Below are 20,959 nucleotides of genomic sequence, written 5' to 3'. Positions count from 1 at the left end.
CTCCTCCAACTGAAATCTGATGATGCCACTGGCACCGGGGTGATGTCTCGATGTAGCAAGCCAGCTACCAGTTCCCCCTAAAAATAGGGATTCTCCTAAAATGTAGGGAATTGTCTCTAATCACCTGAAATTACTCCTCTAGCTCCCTTCCAATCTCCCCGACTTCTGGAAGGTCAACTAATGAACTACCAGTCTACTATTAAAAAAATAGGAACCTCCCTAAAAAATAGAAGCAGGTCCTCGAACAACTGAAAATGCTCATATGGTATCCTTCTATGCTCCACAGGCTTCGAGTGATCTCTGTGTGAACTATCAATCCCTCTCTAAAAGAAATAGGAGCCCTTTCTAAAAAATAGGAAACTAGCTCTAAGCTCTGGAAATGCCTCATAGACCTCTCCAAAGTCACCTGCCTCCTCTAAATGGGTCCTCTATCCACTACATTAGCCTACGAGAACCCCTGTTGATAGGCTAACCTTGCTAGAAATCATTTGCCTTAGGAAGGGGACGTTACACTCTACCCTCCCCGAGATTGCTTGTCCTCAAGCAACCTCAACTCTGAGTGTTGTAAGATCTACTCACTCCCATGTTGCATCCTCTAATGGTAGATCCTTCCACTTCACCAGATACTCCCTGATAAACCTCCTCAATCTCCTCTCTCGAGTGTCAATAATGGCCTCAAGGACAAGAATCAATTTCCCCTCATCAAGGGGTGGTAACACTATAGAAGGAACCACATTGTGCCCAATCGCCTTCTTGAGGCGAGACACATGGAAGACATTATGTACCCAATAGCCTGCAGGCAACTCTTACTCATAAGCCACCTCACCAATACACCTAATGATCCCGAATGGTCCATAATAATGTGGCTTAAGTTTATCTGCTCCACTCTTCCTGAGAGTGGACTATCGGTAACACTACAGCATAAGGTATACCATATATGGTAAAGACCACACAAGAACGAGAATTGGCGGCCAACAAGCGCCTCTAGTGTCTACAGCAGCAGCAGTCAAGCACACCTCAATCTTTTGTTTTGCCAAGGACGCCCTCTAATCCTTCTCATTAGTAGTTTGTAGTAGGTTAGCTCCCATTTTGTCTTCATCATCTGGAAGATGACTTCTTTTGGGGGGGGCTGATGTTGGCAATAATTTTGCTGACATAGGAATACTATTTTGGTTATGTTAGTTAATAATTGGCCATGTAAGGTTCCTGGAAGCATTAGTTGGTAGTTGGCGATGGTTGGTATCTCCGCCAACCGCTGAGTAGTATATAAGCTATCTTGTAATGGGAACAAGGACATTCTGATTGTTGTATCCAATTTTACATGATGAGATAAAGTTCTATCTTCCTGCCATATATGTTTTGGTGAATTATCTTTGATTCATGTACTTGCTGCATTTTGTTTACTTCTGAAATCTAAAATTGACGCCGTAGGAAGTAAATAGGGATTCCAGATCCCGAGTTCATCTTTACTTTGTGTTCTGGATAATGATAACATTGTACTCCCAAAGCTTGAAGTCCAATAGGTAGTTGTGCATGAAAACCTTTGAAAGATATGTTAGTGTTTGGGTTTGAAGCTATATACTTATTCCATTCTACAATATGAACTTTGAACTTATTAAGCCCAGACCTCGAAGTCCGGCAATCAAGCTGAAAAACCGGCAAGATGTCGAGGATTTGTATGACAATTTCCCAAAAAAATATGGTCAAGTGTGAAGCAAATGTCTGATGTCTGATAAGAACTCTAAGTTAAGTTCCTTTGTCGAGGATCAGGGATCAAAGGTGATGATATTAAGTTTCTTCAGTTTTTGACAAAACGGAAAGATTATCCCCGAAGCTCGATGTGCGATGGTATGTTCATGTTGAAATCCTTATAGGGGATCAAGGATCGGGGTTCCTAATGCTAAATTTCTTCACGGGGGCATCATTGGCTAGGCAATCACGTGCATTCATATTGGGGGGTTTAATATCCCAAAAATGAGGGCACAATATATTGCATATCGGTGAAAATATCGGGGTTTTTAATTCGGGCTATAAAAAAATGCAATATTTGGCCAAAATAGGGGGGCTTTTAATTCAAGCTATGTGTTGGGAGGGGGTGGAAAAAAGGATTCTAGGGCACATTTTTTTGAAAATAGGGAGATTCTTTAGTATGCCATGAACGCACGTGATATAACCCAGGTTCACTAAGTGAAGCCCCCATGAATTTCTTCAAATTTTTGACAAAATGTAGCAAAAAAAATCTAATGTTGAATCCGTTGTCACGGATGGAGGATCCTAAGTTCAATTTTCCCAAACTTAACGATAAAGGATAATGAATACCCTCAATGCCAAAACTTCCATAAAATTAGTTTTTTGACAACTCTACTATTTTCACCGAGGATCAAGGATCAAGGTTTGAATGGTCGGTTTTGTGAACTCACATTTAGAATCTATAAACCCTAACCATCGATTTGAGGTTTGTTCAAACATTCTCAAGTCTTTTAATCCTATGATGACATTTAAAGGGGTTCTATATGAGAGCCATCGTGTCTTGATTTGGATTTTGGGGTTTTTGGACAAAACCCTAGGGGGTGAATCTCATGTTGCAACATAGGGTACACTCGGGATTGGGATGACAGTTTGGAAAAACAAATCTATCCAAACAACTATCACCCAATCCTGAGGAAGGACGAGGGTTGAACCTCAAGCTTCAGCTAAAAACAAAGAAAAGGGAGCACAACTGGGCAAAACAAATCGAAACGTCGAAGACCACTAGGTTAAACCTAGCACAAACACCATACAACAACAAAAAAAAAAGATAAAAAACGAGAAGAGAGGAAACCCTACCTAAAAATGCATAAGCCTACCCTTGAACACCGGCAAGCAAATCATTTTCAACAATTATTGTGCTAGGGCACCAAAATACGAGTGTAAATTGCACCAGGGCATGTGGTTATGGAAATGGTTGATTGCAAAGCACTTAATGATCTCCTATTGTGTTTGAAATGATGAGAAACTATGCCAAAAGCAGCCTTTTATAGGCAAGGATGCATGCATTAGTATGCCACCAACCACCATTAATGTTGGGTACCCAAGTTGAGATCGCAACTCGGACACATCGAGGGTCAAGGATTGGTCTTCTTGTGTTCAACTTTCATCAAGCAAACATAGCACCTTCGACATCCAATCTTCGAAGAGGAAGGACCGAGGATCAGGCATCGGGGTTGGCATCTTCTCTTTTCAAAAAGGGAACATGTCACCCCCACTATCCGATTGGCAACACACAAAAGAAAACAAGGGAGAGAACCTGGGAATTGGGCATTGGGAATGCATTGTTCGAGAAATGAAACCTCAAAGTTTGAACTCCGTAAACACCAAAAAAAAACAAAGGGAAAAGGGACATGGGGAAAACAAGGACGCCAAGGGGACAAAACCCCTGGAGGAACTAAAAGAGAAAAGGTGTACCCATTTTTCCAAGTGGCAAAAAAGGGGCGTGACTGCAAAGCACAACAATTCCATGCCATACTTCACATATTAACTCAACAGGAGAGCTGAATACAAATGACAACTCACTCGACCAACCAACAAGCCAACCCCAACAACCACTAAACATAGGTTTCTTTTATAGATTCAGGCTCACACAAAACAACCAAGTGGTGAAGATAAAACTATAAGCACACAAAACCATTGACCCTAATATACACACTTTGTTACTAATTTTTTCTATTATTAAATATTTTTTCCCAAGTGCTATTCATGGGTGTTTTGTAACCACACCAACAAAGAATAAAGTTTCCAAAGGACACTCTATCCTCTCTTGAGCAAAATCACGTGTATACTATAATATTCCCCTTGAATTTTTTGTTTTTAGCAATAAGAATTACAAGCAAAACACCATAACTCGTTAAGGTTAGAGAAATAATCCAAACCACTGAAAGGGAACCCTTCCACCTTTTGTTCACCGAGAGCCCAATCTGGGAGGGTGAGAGCATACGGTGTTCCGGGGATCGTTAGCAGCATAAGCCAAACTGAAATTACAATGCACGGGCGGCAAGCCAGCCCCTTCTGCTTATCCAGCAGGATAGAAACTGAACTCTTGGCAGTAAGCCAGCCAAGGGAAATAACAAGAAACTAAAACTCAATCACTCTACCATGTATTTCAGCGGGAGGACAATTGCATAAAACTTATCACTCGACCACTTATTCAGTGGGAAGACTGAGTACATAAACTGAATTACAAAACAAGAAGGCGGCTAAGCCAGCCTCATCCACTTATGCAGTGGGTAAGCAACACATCAGAAATGGTTAGTAGTAGTACTACTTAACCTTACAATATAGGAATTAGAGAGATTGAATAGAGAACTAATGCTGTCCAAGCTGATAAATATTCCCAAGCAAGCGTTAACTCCCCAAAAGCCCTTCAACATGAAATTATGAAATTCTAAGAGCAATGACACGCAGACCAGCAACTTCAAGAAGTTATGACACACTCAAATCTCTCTCCAAGCTCACCCAAATCTCTCCAAATCACTCCCCAATCAACTAATCTACTCACACTCCTAAATGCACACCCAAACACTAACTTCTGGAAATCTGTAATTTTTGACAGTAAGCTGGAAACGCATAACCAACAACACCAAGACACACTAAAATGCATAAAACACTCTCACAACTGGCCCAAATCACTCCAAACCAAACCCAAACTACTAATATATCAATACTAACCAAGAACAACCAACAAACTGACCATCAAACATCCCACTTAACTCAACCTACTTCCAAATACCCACACAGAGAAAAACGCCATAGCTGGGAATTTCGATTTGCAATATTAAAATGAATACTCAGAGATTAGTGCTAGAAACTTACAAATACCTTCGCCTAGGACATAGAAAATCAAAGAGGCAATACCCAGAAGCAGGAGGCGGTCACATAGAGGCTTATGAATGAAAGTATGCTTCAGCCATGACTTTCCCAGCAGCCTGGAAACAAACTGAAATTCGAACCACAGCAAAACAAGCAATCCCACACTTCAACCAACTCACCAAGAACACTGAGAGAACATGGAAAACAGCTAGGTATTGTCTTGCAAGTACGAAACTGCACTTAGCTAGGAAGGCTCACTTCGAAGCTTAGATTTCTATTGCCAAACCGGCAGCATAACGTTGCAATTTTCAAGATATCCAAATGGGAGGCCAAGCACCCGTATTTATAGCTTTTTCTTCTGAAATTCAAATGTAATTGCCCCCAAATTCACCTCCAATTTGCATTTCATTTCACTCACACATGGCGTCCAAATGACATTTCGTTTCATTTCCCAAGGTGGGCGCCCAAGTTGCATTTTTATCAATAATTTAAACAAGTTTGAACTTGCCTAAGTCTTCAATAAGAACATAATGCATTCTTCAAATTTCAACGCCTAACTTAGGAAAATATAACATTGATATTAGATATAAATATGTCTTTTCCTAAGTCGCCCAATAAATAATTAATCAGTAATAAAATAATTAAATATAAAACCTTAGGATAAGGAAATAATATTTAATTAAATCACTTATGACTCCAATACTGATTATCAACAAAATCCAAGATGAAGTTGAGCAATGAAGACCACTGAACTGCTATAGGATCGGGACACTGTTCAAACTGCTAAAAATAGAATTGCTCAATACTGCCACTTACTAAAAATAGTAAGTCATGAAATAATCCTCCAAAAACATGATCTTCGCACCCAAAGAAAGAGCTTGGAAAGCTCAGTAAGACAGCATCATCCAAACAGCCAAACCCTAACTTACTAAAAATAGTAAGTTCTCACTTCACCAAAGAATCAAATGCATGTTATGCCACCCTAGAGCTCATGAAAAACCCAGAAGGAAACCATAGACAGAATTGAAGAATTCCCTCTTGGTAACCCCTAAAAGATCGAGCAGAACTCCACAAAAGTTGGAAACCCTAATTCTCCTTTCCAAATAGACTACAGGTCTCCGGAATAGGCCAATGGACCATTGAACTAATCACTGTGGAGAAGGGGACATTAAATATGCTAAGATTGTGAAAGATCATACAGGTGATTCCAAGGCTCCTACTGCAAACCTGTGACTTTTTTATGGATATGAGCTCATTTGGCTTGATGTATGTTGGTAATCCAAGGGGGACTTGTTGACATATGTTTTGTGACCACGCGCAACACAAAATAAAGATTTCCAACAGTCACTTTACTCTCTCTTGATCAAAGTTCAATTGTATGCTAAGATTGCAATAAGTTTAAACAATTGACTCCAAGGTTCCGATTATGCAATGGATGTGACTCAGTTGGCTTGATGTGATATGTTGGTAATCCAAGGGGGCTTACATTTGGATCGTTCTTTCACTTCTTTGTTGTGGCTGGAACGTCATCATCGGATATAGCAATTCAATGATGCTTCTACTTCGAATGAACTGAACTCAAATGGACTGAAATTAAAGGGGAAAGGGTTAGAAGGATCTAGATCTACTCCTAAGGGCAGTGATATCAATAGATAATGCTCTAATGGAAGAATTCCAAATAAACTAAGTTCTGTTTCACCAAGATTAACTACAACTCCACAAGAACCGGTGCAATCGTCCAAGGATGTTGAAGGATTTTCACATCGAGAAAGTGCATTTGAATACCCAATACGGCGCAATCCAAATGACTATCCACAATCGAACTTAGCACAAATTTGGTGGTTCAGACTAACTTTACACTGCAATTTATAATCAACAAGATGCAAAAAGTATGAACCATGGATATTCATCAAACACCATTAGATTCTCCGTTGAAATCAAAGCACTATTCTAAGTGAGGAAGGTGAAACCATGCAAGTTTTGAAAAATAACTTAAGTGAACACCATCAGAGAACAATGCATCACTATTATTATCTCAAAAACTTATCATAACAATTTCATACAAATCTTTCTTGCTTACAAATGAAGGGGTCACCCCCTTATATAGGCCTCAAGTCTTGATTACATGTAAACCCTAATTAGGGTTTGACCCAAAAGATTCCACACACATGATGCAACAAGGTGGGAATAAATATTAAATGCCCATCATGCTCATTAACAATTGATTACATTCCTGCCAAAAATGGTGCCCATAAAGCATTAATTAACAATTACACTAAAAAAGTGCCCACCATGCAATAAATGCACCCTCATGCAAAAAATCACCAATTGTGCAATAAATTCACCATCACTTCCAAAATTGGTTACATGCAAAAGATGCCCCACCATTAAGTACGACGGCTGCCATGTAATGAATTAGCTGCCACCTTGGTCAAATATTCCAGCAATGAATGCGCCACTATGCACTCAATAGATTCTCGCCATGCAAATGGACCCCATTGTCATTTATAATTTTCCTGGTTGTTATTCATTAATACGGAATATTCTCTTTGCTCGTTGCCAAATCCTTTACAAGAATCTTTCCATTTTGGGCTCACAAAAGACATTTTGGAAGATTTTCCTGCCTTGGAAGAATTTTAACAATCTTTTCCATTTTTGAAAGATTCTTGTACGTCTGGATTCTTGGAGAGAGAAAATCCTTGGAGCGAGAATTTTATTTGAGAAGAATTTTCCTTTTTGAATTAACCATGCCCTAAGGGAGATTTTTGATCGATTTGCCATTTTTCCTATTTTTTTCATTTTGAGCTTCAAACTTTAGGAGAGAGAAAATTCTCTTCCTTGATCAATTTTTTTTCTTTTGTCTTGAAATTTCTTCATCCTTTGGCAAATTTCCACACCTAAAAGAGGAATTTTGATTTTCTTCCTTGATTGGGATTTTCATGCCCCTCTTCCAATGCTGATTTCATCAAGTGGAGGAATTCCTCATCCGGAAGGAAATTCCTTCCTTACCCCTGTCCAGATCTCCTCATCCATACTTGGGCATGGATTTCATGTGAGGGAGGAAATTTCGTTTGGGAGGAAAATTCCTCCACAACTCAATTTTGGCCTCCTTCCTTGACCTTGACTCTATTTTACCCCTGATGAAGGAATTTCTTCAATCCTTAGCCAAATTTCACATTTTGCAAGAATTTTGTCCTAAAGGAGGAATTTCCAACACTTGGTCAATTTTTCACTTTCCTGGAATTTTGTTCTGAAGAAAGGAATTTCCAACACTTAGTCAATTTTTGACTTTCCTGGAATTTTGTCTTGAAGGAAGGAATTTCCAACACTTAGTCAATTTTTCACTTTCTTGGAATTTTGTCGTGAAGGAAATTTTTTGATCAATTCATCACCTTTCTTATTTTTTAGGAATTTTTTTATTTTAGCTCTGGAATTCAAGAGAGAAAATTCTCTTCCTTGGCCAATTTTTATTTTGATCTTGAATTTTCTTCATCCTGGGCAAAATTTTCATCCTTGAGGGAGGAATTTTGAATTCTTCCCTGACTGGGATTTCCATGCCCCTCTTTCAATGCCAATTTCATCACCAAGAAGGAAATTTCTTCCTTACCCCTACCCGGTGCTCCTTCCCAATCTTGAGCACTAAAATCATATGCTTCAAGAATTTTGTTTGAGGAAAATTCCTCCAGAGCCTTACTTTAGAGCTCAACCTACCTGACTGGGCGTCAAAACTTCATGCTGCAGGAATTTTGGGTTGGGAGGAAAATTCCTCCACAACCCCCATTTAGTGCTCTGACCTCTGACTAGGGCGGGATTTCACTATGGTGCAGGAAAATGCATTGTGGAGGAAAATTCCTTCTCCACCTAGTTTTGGCACTCCCCTCTTACTTGGGCGTTGTTTCCATAGCATGCAGGAATTTTGGTCATGGAGGAATTTTCCTTCATGACCCCAATCTATTGCCCAACTCCCATACATGAGCGCCATTTAGACCACGAGGAGGAATTTGGTCTTGGAAGGAAAATTCCTCCAAGACCACATTTTGGCGTCCATCTTCTTTTGGATGCATTTTTCCAAGTGAAGGATTTTCATGATTCTTCTCCAAACTTAACCAATTTTTCCTCTTTTCCGAATTGGGATGCCATTTCAGGATTGAAGTGATTTTCTCTACCAAACTTAGAAGATTTTTCAAGCTTTTCCACTTCTGGAAGGAATTTCACACTTAGTCATTTTCTATCAACACCTTGCCCTTTTAACTTTTCGGATTTAGACAAATCTTTTCAGGAACGTTATGTCTTCTATGTCGAGACCTCTGCTTGTGATGAACCTACCAAAAATAGACTTACTAAAAATAGTAAGTACTTCAAAATGTCAAACTTAGGGCAAATAAGGACAAGATGACACTAAAAATAGAAACTTACAAAAAAATAAAAAATTGCTAAAAATAGTAAGTTTGATTTTTGGCAAAATAAGGACAATCTGAGAGGTAGTGAAATTCCCTAAAAAATAGGAACTTTCTAAAAATAGAAAGATGCTTAGAATTCTCTCAAATTTCACTGGTAGCTTCATTAAAGGGTCTCGATTCCAGTGCAATGTTCATTTTTTCCAAAACCCTAAGAAAAAGACCTCAAACCTAAGTTTGAAGGGCAAAACCCTAAAATAGACCAAACAAGTTTCAGACTTAGCCAAATTCACTCAAACGACTTGCAGACTTGATCAAATTTTACCAAAATACTTGCAAACCAGGGAAACTGAAGAGACTGTAGTGAAAAGACCCAAAGAACCAGAACCAAAAGACCACGAAGACCTAAAAGGTCAAGGGTCCCCATTTGCAATGGGGCGATGTGTGAAAACATCACAATAGGACTTATGCAAAGTGAAACTATCTTCTAAGGAGACTTAAGAAAATTTGGATTCAAGGAAAAATGGCAAATGATTTGGCAATGACAAGAATTTTTTGAAACATTTTCTCAATGAAATATGCAGAAAGTAAATGTGTAAGGGGTTGAGAGGTTCTATTATAAATCTAATGAACTCTAGAGACAATGACTATTCAGGTGAAGCCAACCACACTTTGTTTCGCCAACCTAGACAACTACGCAAAGGAGGTGCAATCTTCAAGGGTTGTGCTAAGAATTTTCACACCATCAAAAGAACAATGCACATTCGATGATCGTAGTTAAACATAAACACAAAAGGCTCAATCCAACCTTACACTGCAAGTAGAAATCATCCATTTGCAAAAGGTATGAGCAAATTTTCACCACAAAACAATATTATACATTTTGTTCATCTAATTGCTTGAAAACAATTCTAATCTACTTGAGGAAGAGAAACCATGCAAACTTCAAAACAACACAAGTAATCACCAAAATTCAATGAGTTACTCTTATTATCTTGATAGTTTATACTTATAGCAACAATTTCATACAAATTCTCCCTCCCTTACAAATGAAGGGTTGAACCCCTTTTATAGGCCCCCAAAAATAAAATGGACAGCCAAGATCAAGTTAGAATCAAGGGCCAAGATTTCTCCATGCAAACCCTAATTAGGGTTGACCAAAAATGACCTATGTTGCGCAAAGTAGTGAGCCTGGCAATTAATGAGGCATCACATCCACTATGTATTTAATAAATCATCACTCCAAATAGGGTGCCCACTATGCATTTACTAGCCCATCACTCCATTATGCATTTAATAACTCATCGCCAAAAATAGGGTGCCCACTATCCCTTTCTCTGATGGCAAATGCAACGAATCAAGCCATGATGGTTTCAAGTTCGCCCACAGAGACACTTGGGGCAGTCTTGAGCTTATATCCCAGATAGCTATGTCCTTTTCACACTTGCAGAAAACCTTCTACCATCCTGACATTGCCTCTTGAGTCCTGCACATAATGCTTGAGAATAGGGAAACATTCTCCAAATGATCCTCTGAGAAGGATTCCACAAAAAAGAATTCCTCTAGCCTATTTCTCAAATTATCTCGCAGTGTGGGATGTGAGGTGATAGAACTGCAGTTCCTCCATTGACTTCTCTGGTGCTACTAATGATGGGCACACTTCATCAAAATCTCCCATGAGATCTAGAACTCAATTCCACCCTTCCTTTTCTGAATCTAGTCACAAGTTGTTAATTACCTCGTTACCTCGAGTAGTACCATATTGTAAGTTGTGTACCTCGAGAGCCTGTAGGGATAGGAGAACCCTTGAAGCCGGATGTAGGTGAATCTTAGAAACCAAATGAACCATGCTCCAAAATTTTTATTCAGTTTCCTTGCTTCTTGTGATAGCCTCATGTGAATGCCTCCCTGTAGGGACCGAACAATATGCATGGTGAAGGTGTCATTGGCTCTTATGAAATAGGTGTTATACAAGTGCAACTAAGGATAGCAGTCATACACTTTGAATTATGTTGCACCACATCCCATGGGTCCTTTGCTTAATAATCTGCTGAATTTGGCCATCCTTGGCAGCATATAAACAATATATGAGCCCATGTAAAAGGATTGGGAATGCATCAAATTCTTCAGTTGTTCATCCAGGTTGTCACTGATTATCCTTGCCCAATCTACCATATTTATTGCATCCATCACTTCCACAATTAAGTAAAACATCCATGGCTTGAAGATGAATGCCTGTGCATCCCATGACTCGACTCATCAACAACATGAGGTCACCATACTCTTTCTTGAAGTTCATTCCGGTAAGCTACTTAGGCATTTTGGAATGATGAGGTTTTGGCTTTTGCATCCATTTATGGTTGATGATACCCGTGCACCCATCCACTCTAAAATCGTAGAGCTTTGTCATCCTTTCCTTTGTCTTGTACACCATGGAATGATACGTGGGAATTCCAAATGCTTCAATAATTGCCTCAGCTATGAGATTCGCCAAGAGTCTTCCATCAAGAGCTACAATTGCTCTTCATTCGGAGTTGTAATATTTTGCACATTCAGTGATCAACTCTAGGCACTGGATGGCAGGAGGGAAACTCGTTGCTGCCACAATTCCGCTTTGAGCTATCTTCTTTGCTACAACTGACAGAGGGTGTCCATCATGACCAAACATTCTCTTCCTAAATTCCAACGAGTTGAACATTCCTAAGTTAGTGTCACTAACTTCCTTCCACTTTGAAATGATCTGTGACTGTGGGAGAAATCCTTTTTGTTCATTTTTTATCTGAGTCTTCCTGGGTGTGCTTGCCACCTTACTTGATTTTGCCATCTAACTTCTTGCAAAACAAAATGACTAACATTAAAATCATGCTAAGGAAATTTAAAATCCATCATGGGAAGAATTCCACGTTGCATATTCCAAACTTGGAATAAATTAAAACCTCCAAGGACAAGAACTCCTGGATGAGAAAAGACCACACTTCAATTACTTAGCACACCTTGCTTCTATCTTGTGCTCTCCAAAATGCGATGTAAAAAATGAGACTCTCATGTCTTCTTTAAATAAGAAATTTGCCCACAATGCTACTAAGTTGGCATTGGGATAAATTTAGTAACTTCATTAATTCCTTCCAAAACACATTTGATGTTTCCATTGTTGAGGGGGAGATGACTTGTAGTTCTGGTGGACCCTACTCATCATACTTGGTTTCAAAATAGCAATTTCCATTATGCTTTGAGTCATGCCTCATTAAAGAGGAATATTCCTTTTTGGGCATCCAAACTTGCTCTTCATGTTACTTAGGCACAATCTAGATAGGCAGGGGGGTTCCTGAATGCTTTGACGCCAACTCTCTATGGTGGAAGATTCTTCTTGCTTGGGCACACATTCGCCATGGTGGAGGATTTTTCCAATACTTAATCAAATTCTTGAGTTTCCACACCCGAGGAATGTTTGCGCACCTATTAGGCCTGGAGAAGGATTTTCTAAACACTTAGTCAAATTTGTTCATTCCATGCCATCCTAAGACTTGGGCGCATTCCAAAGGGATGCGAAGAATTTCTAATGCCTTACTCCAATTTTGAAGTTTCTTCCCTTTTTGCAGATGGGCACATTTGGAGGGGGAAGGCAGAATTTTTCCATAAATAGCAAAATCTTTTGAGCACATATGGAGGGTGAAGGAAGATTTTTCAGCACAAGGACAAATCCTCCCTGTCTTGTGTTATACACCCAAGGAGACATTCCTAGCGCATCAAGGGGATGGAGAAGGAATTTTTTAACGCCTTTTGAATTTCCATGACCTCATGCATGCTTGGGCGCATTCCAGAGGGAAAGGAAGAATTTTGAGTTGAGGATGATTCCTACCCCTCTTGGGAATTTGTGCCCAAGGATAATTCTTTGATGCGCTCAAGCCCTAAAGGAAGATTCCTAGACAGCCAAAATTCGATCATCTACATGCTTCATCTAGATTTGGAACTGGATGCCTAGGTTCTTTTTGCAATCAGTGCTCACCTGTTGCCAAAAATTGACTTACTAAAAATAGTAAGTTCTTCCAAACACAAAATTAGGGCAAACGAGACACAGTGAAACTTACAAAAAATATACTTACTAAAAATAGACAACGCTAAAAATAGTAAGTTTTTTCAAACTCAAAATTAGGCCAATCAAGGCCACGGTGAAACTTACTAAAAATAGTAAGTTCATGAAAAACACTCAAATTTCACTGGAAGGCCCTTTGAAAGATTTTCTCTTCTACACTTAGCCAAATTTCACTATGCTCGAGATTCCTAACTTCCTTTCTAAGTTTGTTGGACAGAAACCCTAAAATAGACGATTCTTGCTTCCAAACTTAGCATAAAACATCACAACTCATCCAAACACCTAGGGATTTGGGGAAATTGTTACCAAACTACCCAAAAACTCACAACCAAAAGAACAAGCAAACAAAAATGTAGGGGGTCCCCATTTGGAATGGGTGATGTGTGAAAAGGTCACAACACAACCCACACTTAAAATATCTAAACAATGTCACATGCAACTTTACAAATGAACCCAAATAAATATTTAATGTGGCTAAAGTTAAACAAATCTCCTAAAGATGTACAACAAATAAATATTTGTAGTAATATAATTAAAATAAATTTTTCTCTTGTGCGAGGTGTACAACACCATTTTCCTAATATGGCCAAGCATCCTTCATTTTGCATGTTAAGGATTTTGTTTTTTTGTAAACTTCCCTATCCATGTTAAGATACTTGATTTGTTACCAAGGAAATAAAGCAATATGAATTTGTTATTAAATGGTAAAATACATGCTAAGGAATTCATTTATCAAGTAATTAACAACTATAAGTAGAGAACCAAATATTTAAAAAAATTAAAACTTTGTAAGTTCTGACTCTTTTCATAAACACACATCCTAATTAACCAAGGGAATAGCATAGAGATTTTCACCTTAATGTGACCAGGGTGAGTTCCAATTGCTGCCATCACCTGAAAACATTAAAATTACGGGTTAGAAAAAATGACATGCATAAAGTGATAAGTACACGAATTCTTATCAGTTTACTTTTGAATATATGACAAAAACTATTGACTAATGACACATCTATTTTTTAACCTTTCTAAAGCCACCAAAACGTATTTATTAAATTCCTAATAAACATTCAATGCAAACCACTAATACACAAAAAATTTAAGTCTTTGAAATGCACAAATTTTTTATTCAAAAAAGTAGATTGCAAAGAATTAAAAAAATAGTACTGTATTCATTTGAATATATACAATATACATGATATCCAACATACTTGACACACAAATGGATATCTTTTAGTGTGTCATGGCCCCGCCTTGATACCTTCTCACCCCCGCCCTTAAAAAAAAATAAAAATAATAAAATAAGACATTCATCAACACTCAGAAAATTGTCTTATTTATAAAACTTGAAAAATTTCTAACATTAAAGACTGACAACCACACAAAGGAGTTAACAATACTCATTCCCTTGACCGGCAATCTTGTAGTTTTAACAAATCAGTGAACAATGTGATTTCTAAAAGCCACGATGAAGAGACTTGTGCTCAGTTTAGAAAAGACAGCAATAAAGTAGTGTTTATTAATATTAAACACAAATAAGATCTGACTTAATAGTTATAATGAGCAGACATCCAAAACAATAATTATGTTTACTTAGGACAGCAACTAAACATCGTCTAGAGAAGCCCCATGCAATATGGCCAGTGATTGTGACTAGTAAAACAAAGATTATGATGGGCAGCATAAATGCAATGATTTGTATATCAAACAAAGACAAACTAAGAAGCATCAATTATGATTAGTAGAAGATGTGCAGTGATGTTAATGAGTAAATAAAGACAGAGATTAGTATACAAAAACAGCCATAAGCAGTGATTTGTATATTCATGTTAAAGCAGCACTAATATAAAGAACAGCAAAGACAGCAATTAGTTTAAAGAAAAGTTATAAACTAAAGGCGATGTCCTTTGAAAGGGTTGTCACTCTTCAAAGAGATGCCTCTCTCTTCATGGAGGCTTGATGATATAAAAAGAGATTAAGTAGGGAGGAATGAGGGGCATCAGAATTCAGATCATTAATGAAGGATCAATCAAGAGGATTGTCCATTAAATTGAAGGACATCAGATCTTATATAAGTTATCTGCAGTAAGAAAACAGCAGTCTTGTGATCTACCATGTATTGTGGTATGCAATGTGATTATATTGTTTAACATATAATCTCTTATGTATTTTTAATCTAGTTAATAATGGGAATTGATAATCTATCTAGACTCTTATAATTATTGATTTAATCTATTTATGTTCCTCCAAGCAATCATGCATGGATTAGCAAGGAAACACAATTGAGAGAGGCAATAGATGGATTCCCCAATCTAGGAAGACCACCCCATGTTGGATAGACGAGAGTTCCTACCACTTGTGGGCCAAGGGGTGTTATACCATGTCCTTGAGCGTTGCGGCGAATGTTTTCCGAGCGTCTTATCGTGCTTTCCTCTCCAATCCCTACAATGGTTGGTTGTTGGAAGTGAAACTAAAAAATAGAAGCAATCATGTATGGGTTAGTAAGGAGATATGATTGGGAGATGCAATAGACAAGTTCCCCAATCTAAGTAGGCCACCCCATGTTGGATGGATGGGTGTTCCTGCCACTTGTGGGCCAAGGGGTGTTATACCATGCCCTTGGGCTTTGTTGTGGCAAATGTTTTCTGGGGCGCCCTATCATGCTTTCCTCCCCAACCCCTACTATGGTTGATTATTGGAAATGAAACTATAGATTAGATCCAAATAGATGATGTTATTCAACTTAAATGCTAATTTACTTTTAAAAAGGTTCAATAGCTATTATATGATGTAATTATAGAAAACTATTTGTACATAAATTATGTTGCAGAATGTAATATCCCAGTTATTTTTTTTTTTAATTTTCAAGGCCAACAATAACCATCAACAAGAAGTTAACCCGTTAAGGTTAGAAATCATAAACTGAAACATGCTGGGAAAGTAACCCTTCCACTTCTGATCACCAAGTGCCCAATGTGGGAAGGTGAGAGCATACGGTGTTGAGGGGATCATTAACTTAATTAACTGAAAACAAAGCAATGCTTGGGCGGCAAGCCAGCCCCTTCCGCTTATCCAACGGGAAAGCAAGAAAACTTGGCGATGAACCAGCCAAGTGAGATACACAAAAATACAAATCACTCAACCACGATATTTCAACGGGAGGACTACAATTACATAACAACCTCAACTCGATCGCTTATGCAACGGGAGGACCATTACACATAGATATCACTCGACCACTTATGCCGTGGGAGGACTGGAATTACAATTTTGCTTGATAATAGGCAGCAAGCCAGCCTCTTCCACTTTTCAACGGGATGACAATCACAAAACATAACTGGTTAATAGTAGTACCATAGATGACACACTCGTCGAAAACTCGCCGAGGTTTTGGACCTGGCGAGTAGTAATGACTTCTACTCGCTGAGTTTTTGGCGATTTTTTGCCAAAAACTCGCCCGCGTTTGCATAACAGCCGAAAACGGCAAAAAATACAATCATTTTTCGTTTTTCAATATGGTTTTGGGCTGAGAAGGGGGAAACTCACTTGGAAGGGCTTGCAAGGTGATTTGGAGTGATTATGGAGTGATTCCAAGTGGATTTAAAGGGGATTTGAAGGGAAAATCAGATTCCCAGGTAAGTTTTTTTTTTTTTTCTATGCTTTTTTAAAACAATTTCTTTATTTTTTGTTGCATTTAGATTGATTACAAATGATTCCTAGGTAGTCTAAATCATTTCTAAGTTATTTACACAAGATTTAACACAAGTTTTGTTGAATTTTCACAATTTTTTTGAAGAATCTAGTTTTCAAAAAAAAATTCAAGCCCTATTTTTTTTTTTAAAAAAACTTCGAATGATGTCTAAATTTATTTAAACTAATGTAGATAGTTTGCTTAGTGCTAAATTGTTTCACTAAAATGTTAATTTTTTTTTTTACTTTGTATGTGTAGGTTAAGTAAGCATTAATCATGGCAAGGGAGCAATGGCCACTAGATCCATGCCCATCTAGATATATAGGCACCCGTCCTAGAGGTGCTAGAGATGGGGCATGGAGGTATGCCTATGAGGGACCCAATCCTGGGTCAATTATATGCATAAAGTGTGAGAGAATACTTCATGGAGGCATCAACTGCCTCAAATACCACCTTGCAGGAATCGATAGGCATGATGCTAGAGCATGCCCTGGGACCAGTGAAGAAATAAAAAGACAAATGAATGCACTACTTGCAGCTGGGGAAGAGAAGAAATTGCAAAGGGAGAGGGCAAAGCTAGCCATGAGATCAGCCATAGCTGAATCTCAAGGTGTTTCTATTGACCTTGAAGAGGAAGAAGAAGCACTTGAGGGCATAGTGGGCTCTCGACGTGGCCAACGTATCCGCAAACCCACCATCACCTCGCCCATTGCTTCTGCTTCCTCTAGTAGAGTACCTAGGACTGTTCCACTTCCATCACAACGATCAAAGTCGATAGGTGATTATTTTGTGCCCAGGAACACACCTGGAGCACAACCATCATTAGAGGCCACTGGATGGAATAAGGAGGTACATGAGAAAACTGACATTGCAATTGCTGATTTTTGGTACTTCAACAACATTGCATTCAATGTGGGGGAGAATGCTTATTGGCTGAATTTGGTGACTGCTATGACAGTTTCAGGAAAGGGGTACAAGGCCCCTTCTCGCAAGGATTTGAGTGAGAGGTTAGTAAATTACTACATAGTCCACTTGATTTCATTTTTAATTATTTTTTAGATTTCTTGTTTATTAAATCAAAATTGTGTACTAAGACCTAATTTCACTTTGCACTTATAAGTTGCTCACAAATGCAATTGCTGGGGCAAGAGAAGTGATGGAAGATCAAAAAATTGAATGGGCAAATTATGGCTGCACCATTCTTTCTGATAGGTGGACAGATGGCAAGAACCGCACCATCGTCAATTTTTTGGTCGCTTGTAAGGACAATGTAGTGTTTGTCACAACCCTCCTTTATCACTTTTTGATTTAAGTACAATTCTATTATATTTTTGGTTAAGCTATTTAAAATGATTGAATAAATGTTATAAAATAATAATAAACACACACACACACTTGGAAAGTATAATTCAAAGGCATTACTTTTATTTTTATTTATTTTCCCACTCCCAATTATGGCACATGTTGTTGTAGGAGGAATTAAAAGCTTCTAGAGGAATCTCCACCACCTTGCATGTAACTCCCCCACTAAGTTTTTAATCAATTTGCATGAGTCCAATATTGGAAAAGAATCTCCTTTTTTAATTAAATTCTCTAGATAGTGGAATTGAGGGATTTTTCTTATAAAATTGTATTCAAGTTTCAAAGAAGGGAGTTGATTATGTTTTGAAGAAAATTTCCCAAGTTTTTAGTAGTAGGATCTTCTTTGGTAGTCTCTTTTTTTGTTGCAGGATTTTTAAGTTGTTGTTTGAAGGATTTCTCTCAAGTTGCAAGGAAGGATCAAAAGGATAGCTAGAGGATTCAACATCAAGCTTCGATAAGCCAGGTTCTCTTCTTGTTATTCCACATTCACATATGAGAAATGGTATTATCCAAAATATGGTTTCTAAATCTTCCCTTATTGTAAATCTTTTCTTCTTATTTAGGAATAAATATTGATAAATTACTTTCACATAATGCATGTAAAAGATAGTTTTTATTTTATTTTCCTTAAGAAATATGCACATGATCTTGCTTTTTGCTTTTCCAAAGATTTTAGATCTATCCAAAAATCATGTTTCCCTTATTTAAAAATTCTTTTTTTTCTGAGATTAAAAACTCTTCCCTGTGTGATTTGAATCTTAATCTTTATTTCTTCCCTCAAATTCATTTCTCTGGCTCTTCGAATGGAAATTTGAAAGAAAATCTCTCTGTGAATATCAGTTGAAATTGAGGAATATATTTCCCTGTGAATAGTCCTCTGTGTTATTCATCCCTGTAAATAAATCTTTATTCTCATTTGATTACATAATTATTTTTTTTATATATATATATCTGGTTATATATTCTCTCTGTGAATATTAGTTGAAATTGAAGAATATATCTCCCTGTGAATAATCCTGTGTTATTCATCCCTATGAATGCTGGAAATAAATTCTTTCCCTGTGAATGCTGGAATAAACTCTCTCTCTCTCTATAAATATTAATCTCCTGTTTACTATAAAATCAATCTAAAACAATTACCTACCTCTGCGATAACTTGATTATCTATTTTATTCATGTTCTTATTTTCATAGATACTCCTTTTTTTATATATATACCATCAAATAATCTGGGAATGTAACCATATATACATATATATATATATATATATATATATATATATATATATATATATATATATATATATATATATATATATATATATATATATATTAAATTTATCCCAACGAAAATAAATTTTAATGTTGCAAGTGATTTTAATATTAATCATGTCCTTCGGAATTTATTCCGAATGAGTTTTGGGCGGCGTGCATGGGGAGGCGGAGTAATCGCCGGGACGACAGTACCGGTAACCACCGGGGGCAATGGTACCCTCCACTATTCCTGCGGTCACTGTCACGGCAGTGGCCGCAGGGGGAGTCGAGGGGCCCGCAGTGTCCCCTCAACCCTGCGGGCCTGCGCATGCAGGACCGCAGGGGTGATGGGACCCGTGGTCCCCACTCCCCCCTACATACTATTAAAACAACAAGTTCGCTTATATAATTTTTTTGTATTTAGATTTTTATTTTTATATTTTAAAATTTATAAATTGGAATTTGTTAGTAATTACTCTAGTTTAAATTTTTAGTTTAATTGTTAATAATTTTTAAGTTAGTAAATTAAACTTAGGAAAATTTATAATTAGGATTATTGTGTAATAAATTTGCAAATTTAAATTAAGGTGTATAATTGGAATCTCTCAACCCATTTGAGATTTATTGGGTTACTTGATCGGTAATTTTAGGTTCTTTAAAACATTTAAGTCTTATTATTATGATTGATCCAAAATCACCAAAAAGTATAAACTAATTGTTCATTTTGAACCAGTAACTCTATAATTAATTATTCTCATGATAGAAGTAAACACTTCTTCATTTTGTATGTAAATGACACTATTTTTGCATTACTTATATATTAATTTGCATTCATTGATGAGCAAGTTACATTTCCATCATCTTCATGCAAGTTGCACGTGAGTTCATAATTGCCATTATCATACCAATACATGTATTAATTTGTTTAGTTGTAGAAGAATGGTATTTCTCTTTATCAAATGGTATTGGAATGCCATCAAAGTAGTTGTTCAATTAATTAAACTTCGCAATGTCTAGTTATGTACATTCATTTCAATTTATAATTGTTTTCAAGCATGACGTTTTCATAGCTTCTTAGTTAGAAAACTAAATAAAGGAAGTTGGAAACCAAAACCTAGCAGCGTTCGGTATATACAGTGCCTCTGGGTCACGCTTACGAGTAATGCCGTCGTGTTGAACTACTGCACTTAACGCCTAATAAAGCTACATCAACGACGTCTATGGCATCGTCCCTATAAATCGTCGGGGAGTAATAAGGGACACTTGGAAGTTAAAATCCAAGGGGCGGGTAATCCCTCTTGGATCGATAATCTAACAAGAT

General features: G+C 37.5%; 1 protein-coding gene across 2 annotated transcripts in view; it reads right to left on the bottom strand.

Moving 5' to 3' along the window:
- The window catches only part of LOC131044522 (uncharacterized), a 138,280-nt gene that overhangs the window by 40,776 nt on the left and 76,545 nt on the right, over positions 1-20,959 (bottom strand). For both annotated transcript variants that reach the window (XM_057977865.2, XM_057977866.2), the window contains exon 4: positions 14,191-14,229. In XM_057977865.2, the coding sequence (XP_057833848.2) occupies positions 14,191-14,229 (39 nt within the window). The remainder of the gene's footprint in view (positions 1-14,190; positions 14,230-20,959) is intronic.

Source organism: Cryptomeria japonica, chromosome 9 (assembly GCF_030272615.1).
Source record: "Cryptomeria japonica chromosome 9, Sugi_1.0, whole genome shotgun sequence".
Classification (NCBI taxonomy): Eukaryota; Viridiplantae; Streptophyta; class Pinopsida; order Cupressales; family Cupressaceae; genus Cryptomeria; species Cryptomeria japonica.
Note: the sequence above shows the minus strand (reverse complement) of the source record. Positions and strands in the feature narration are given on the sequence as shown.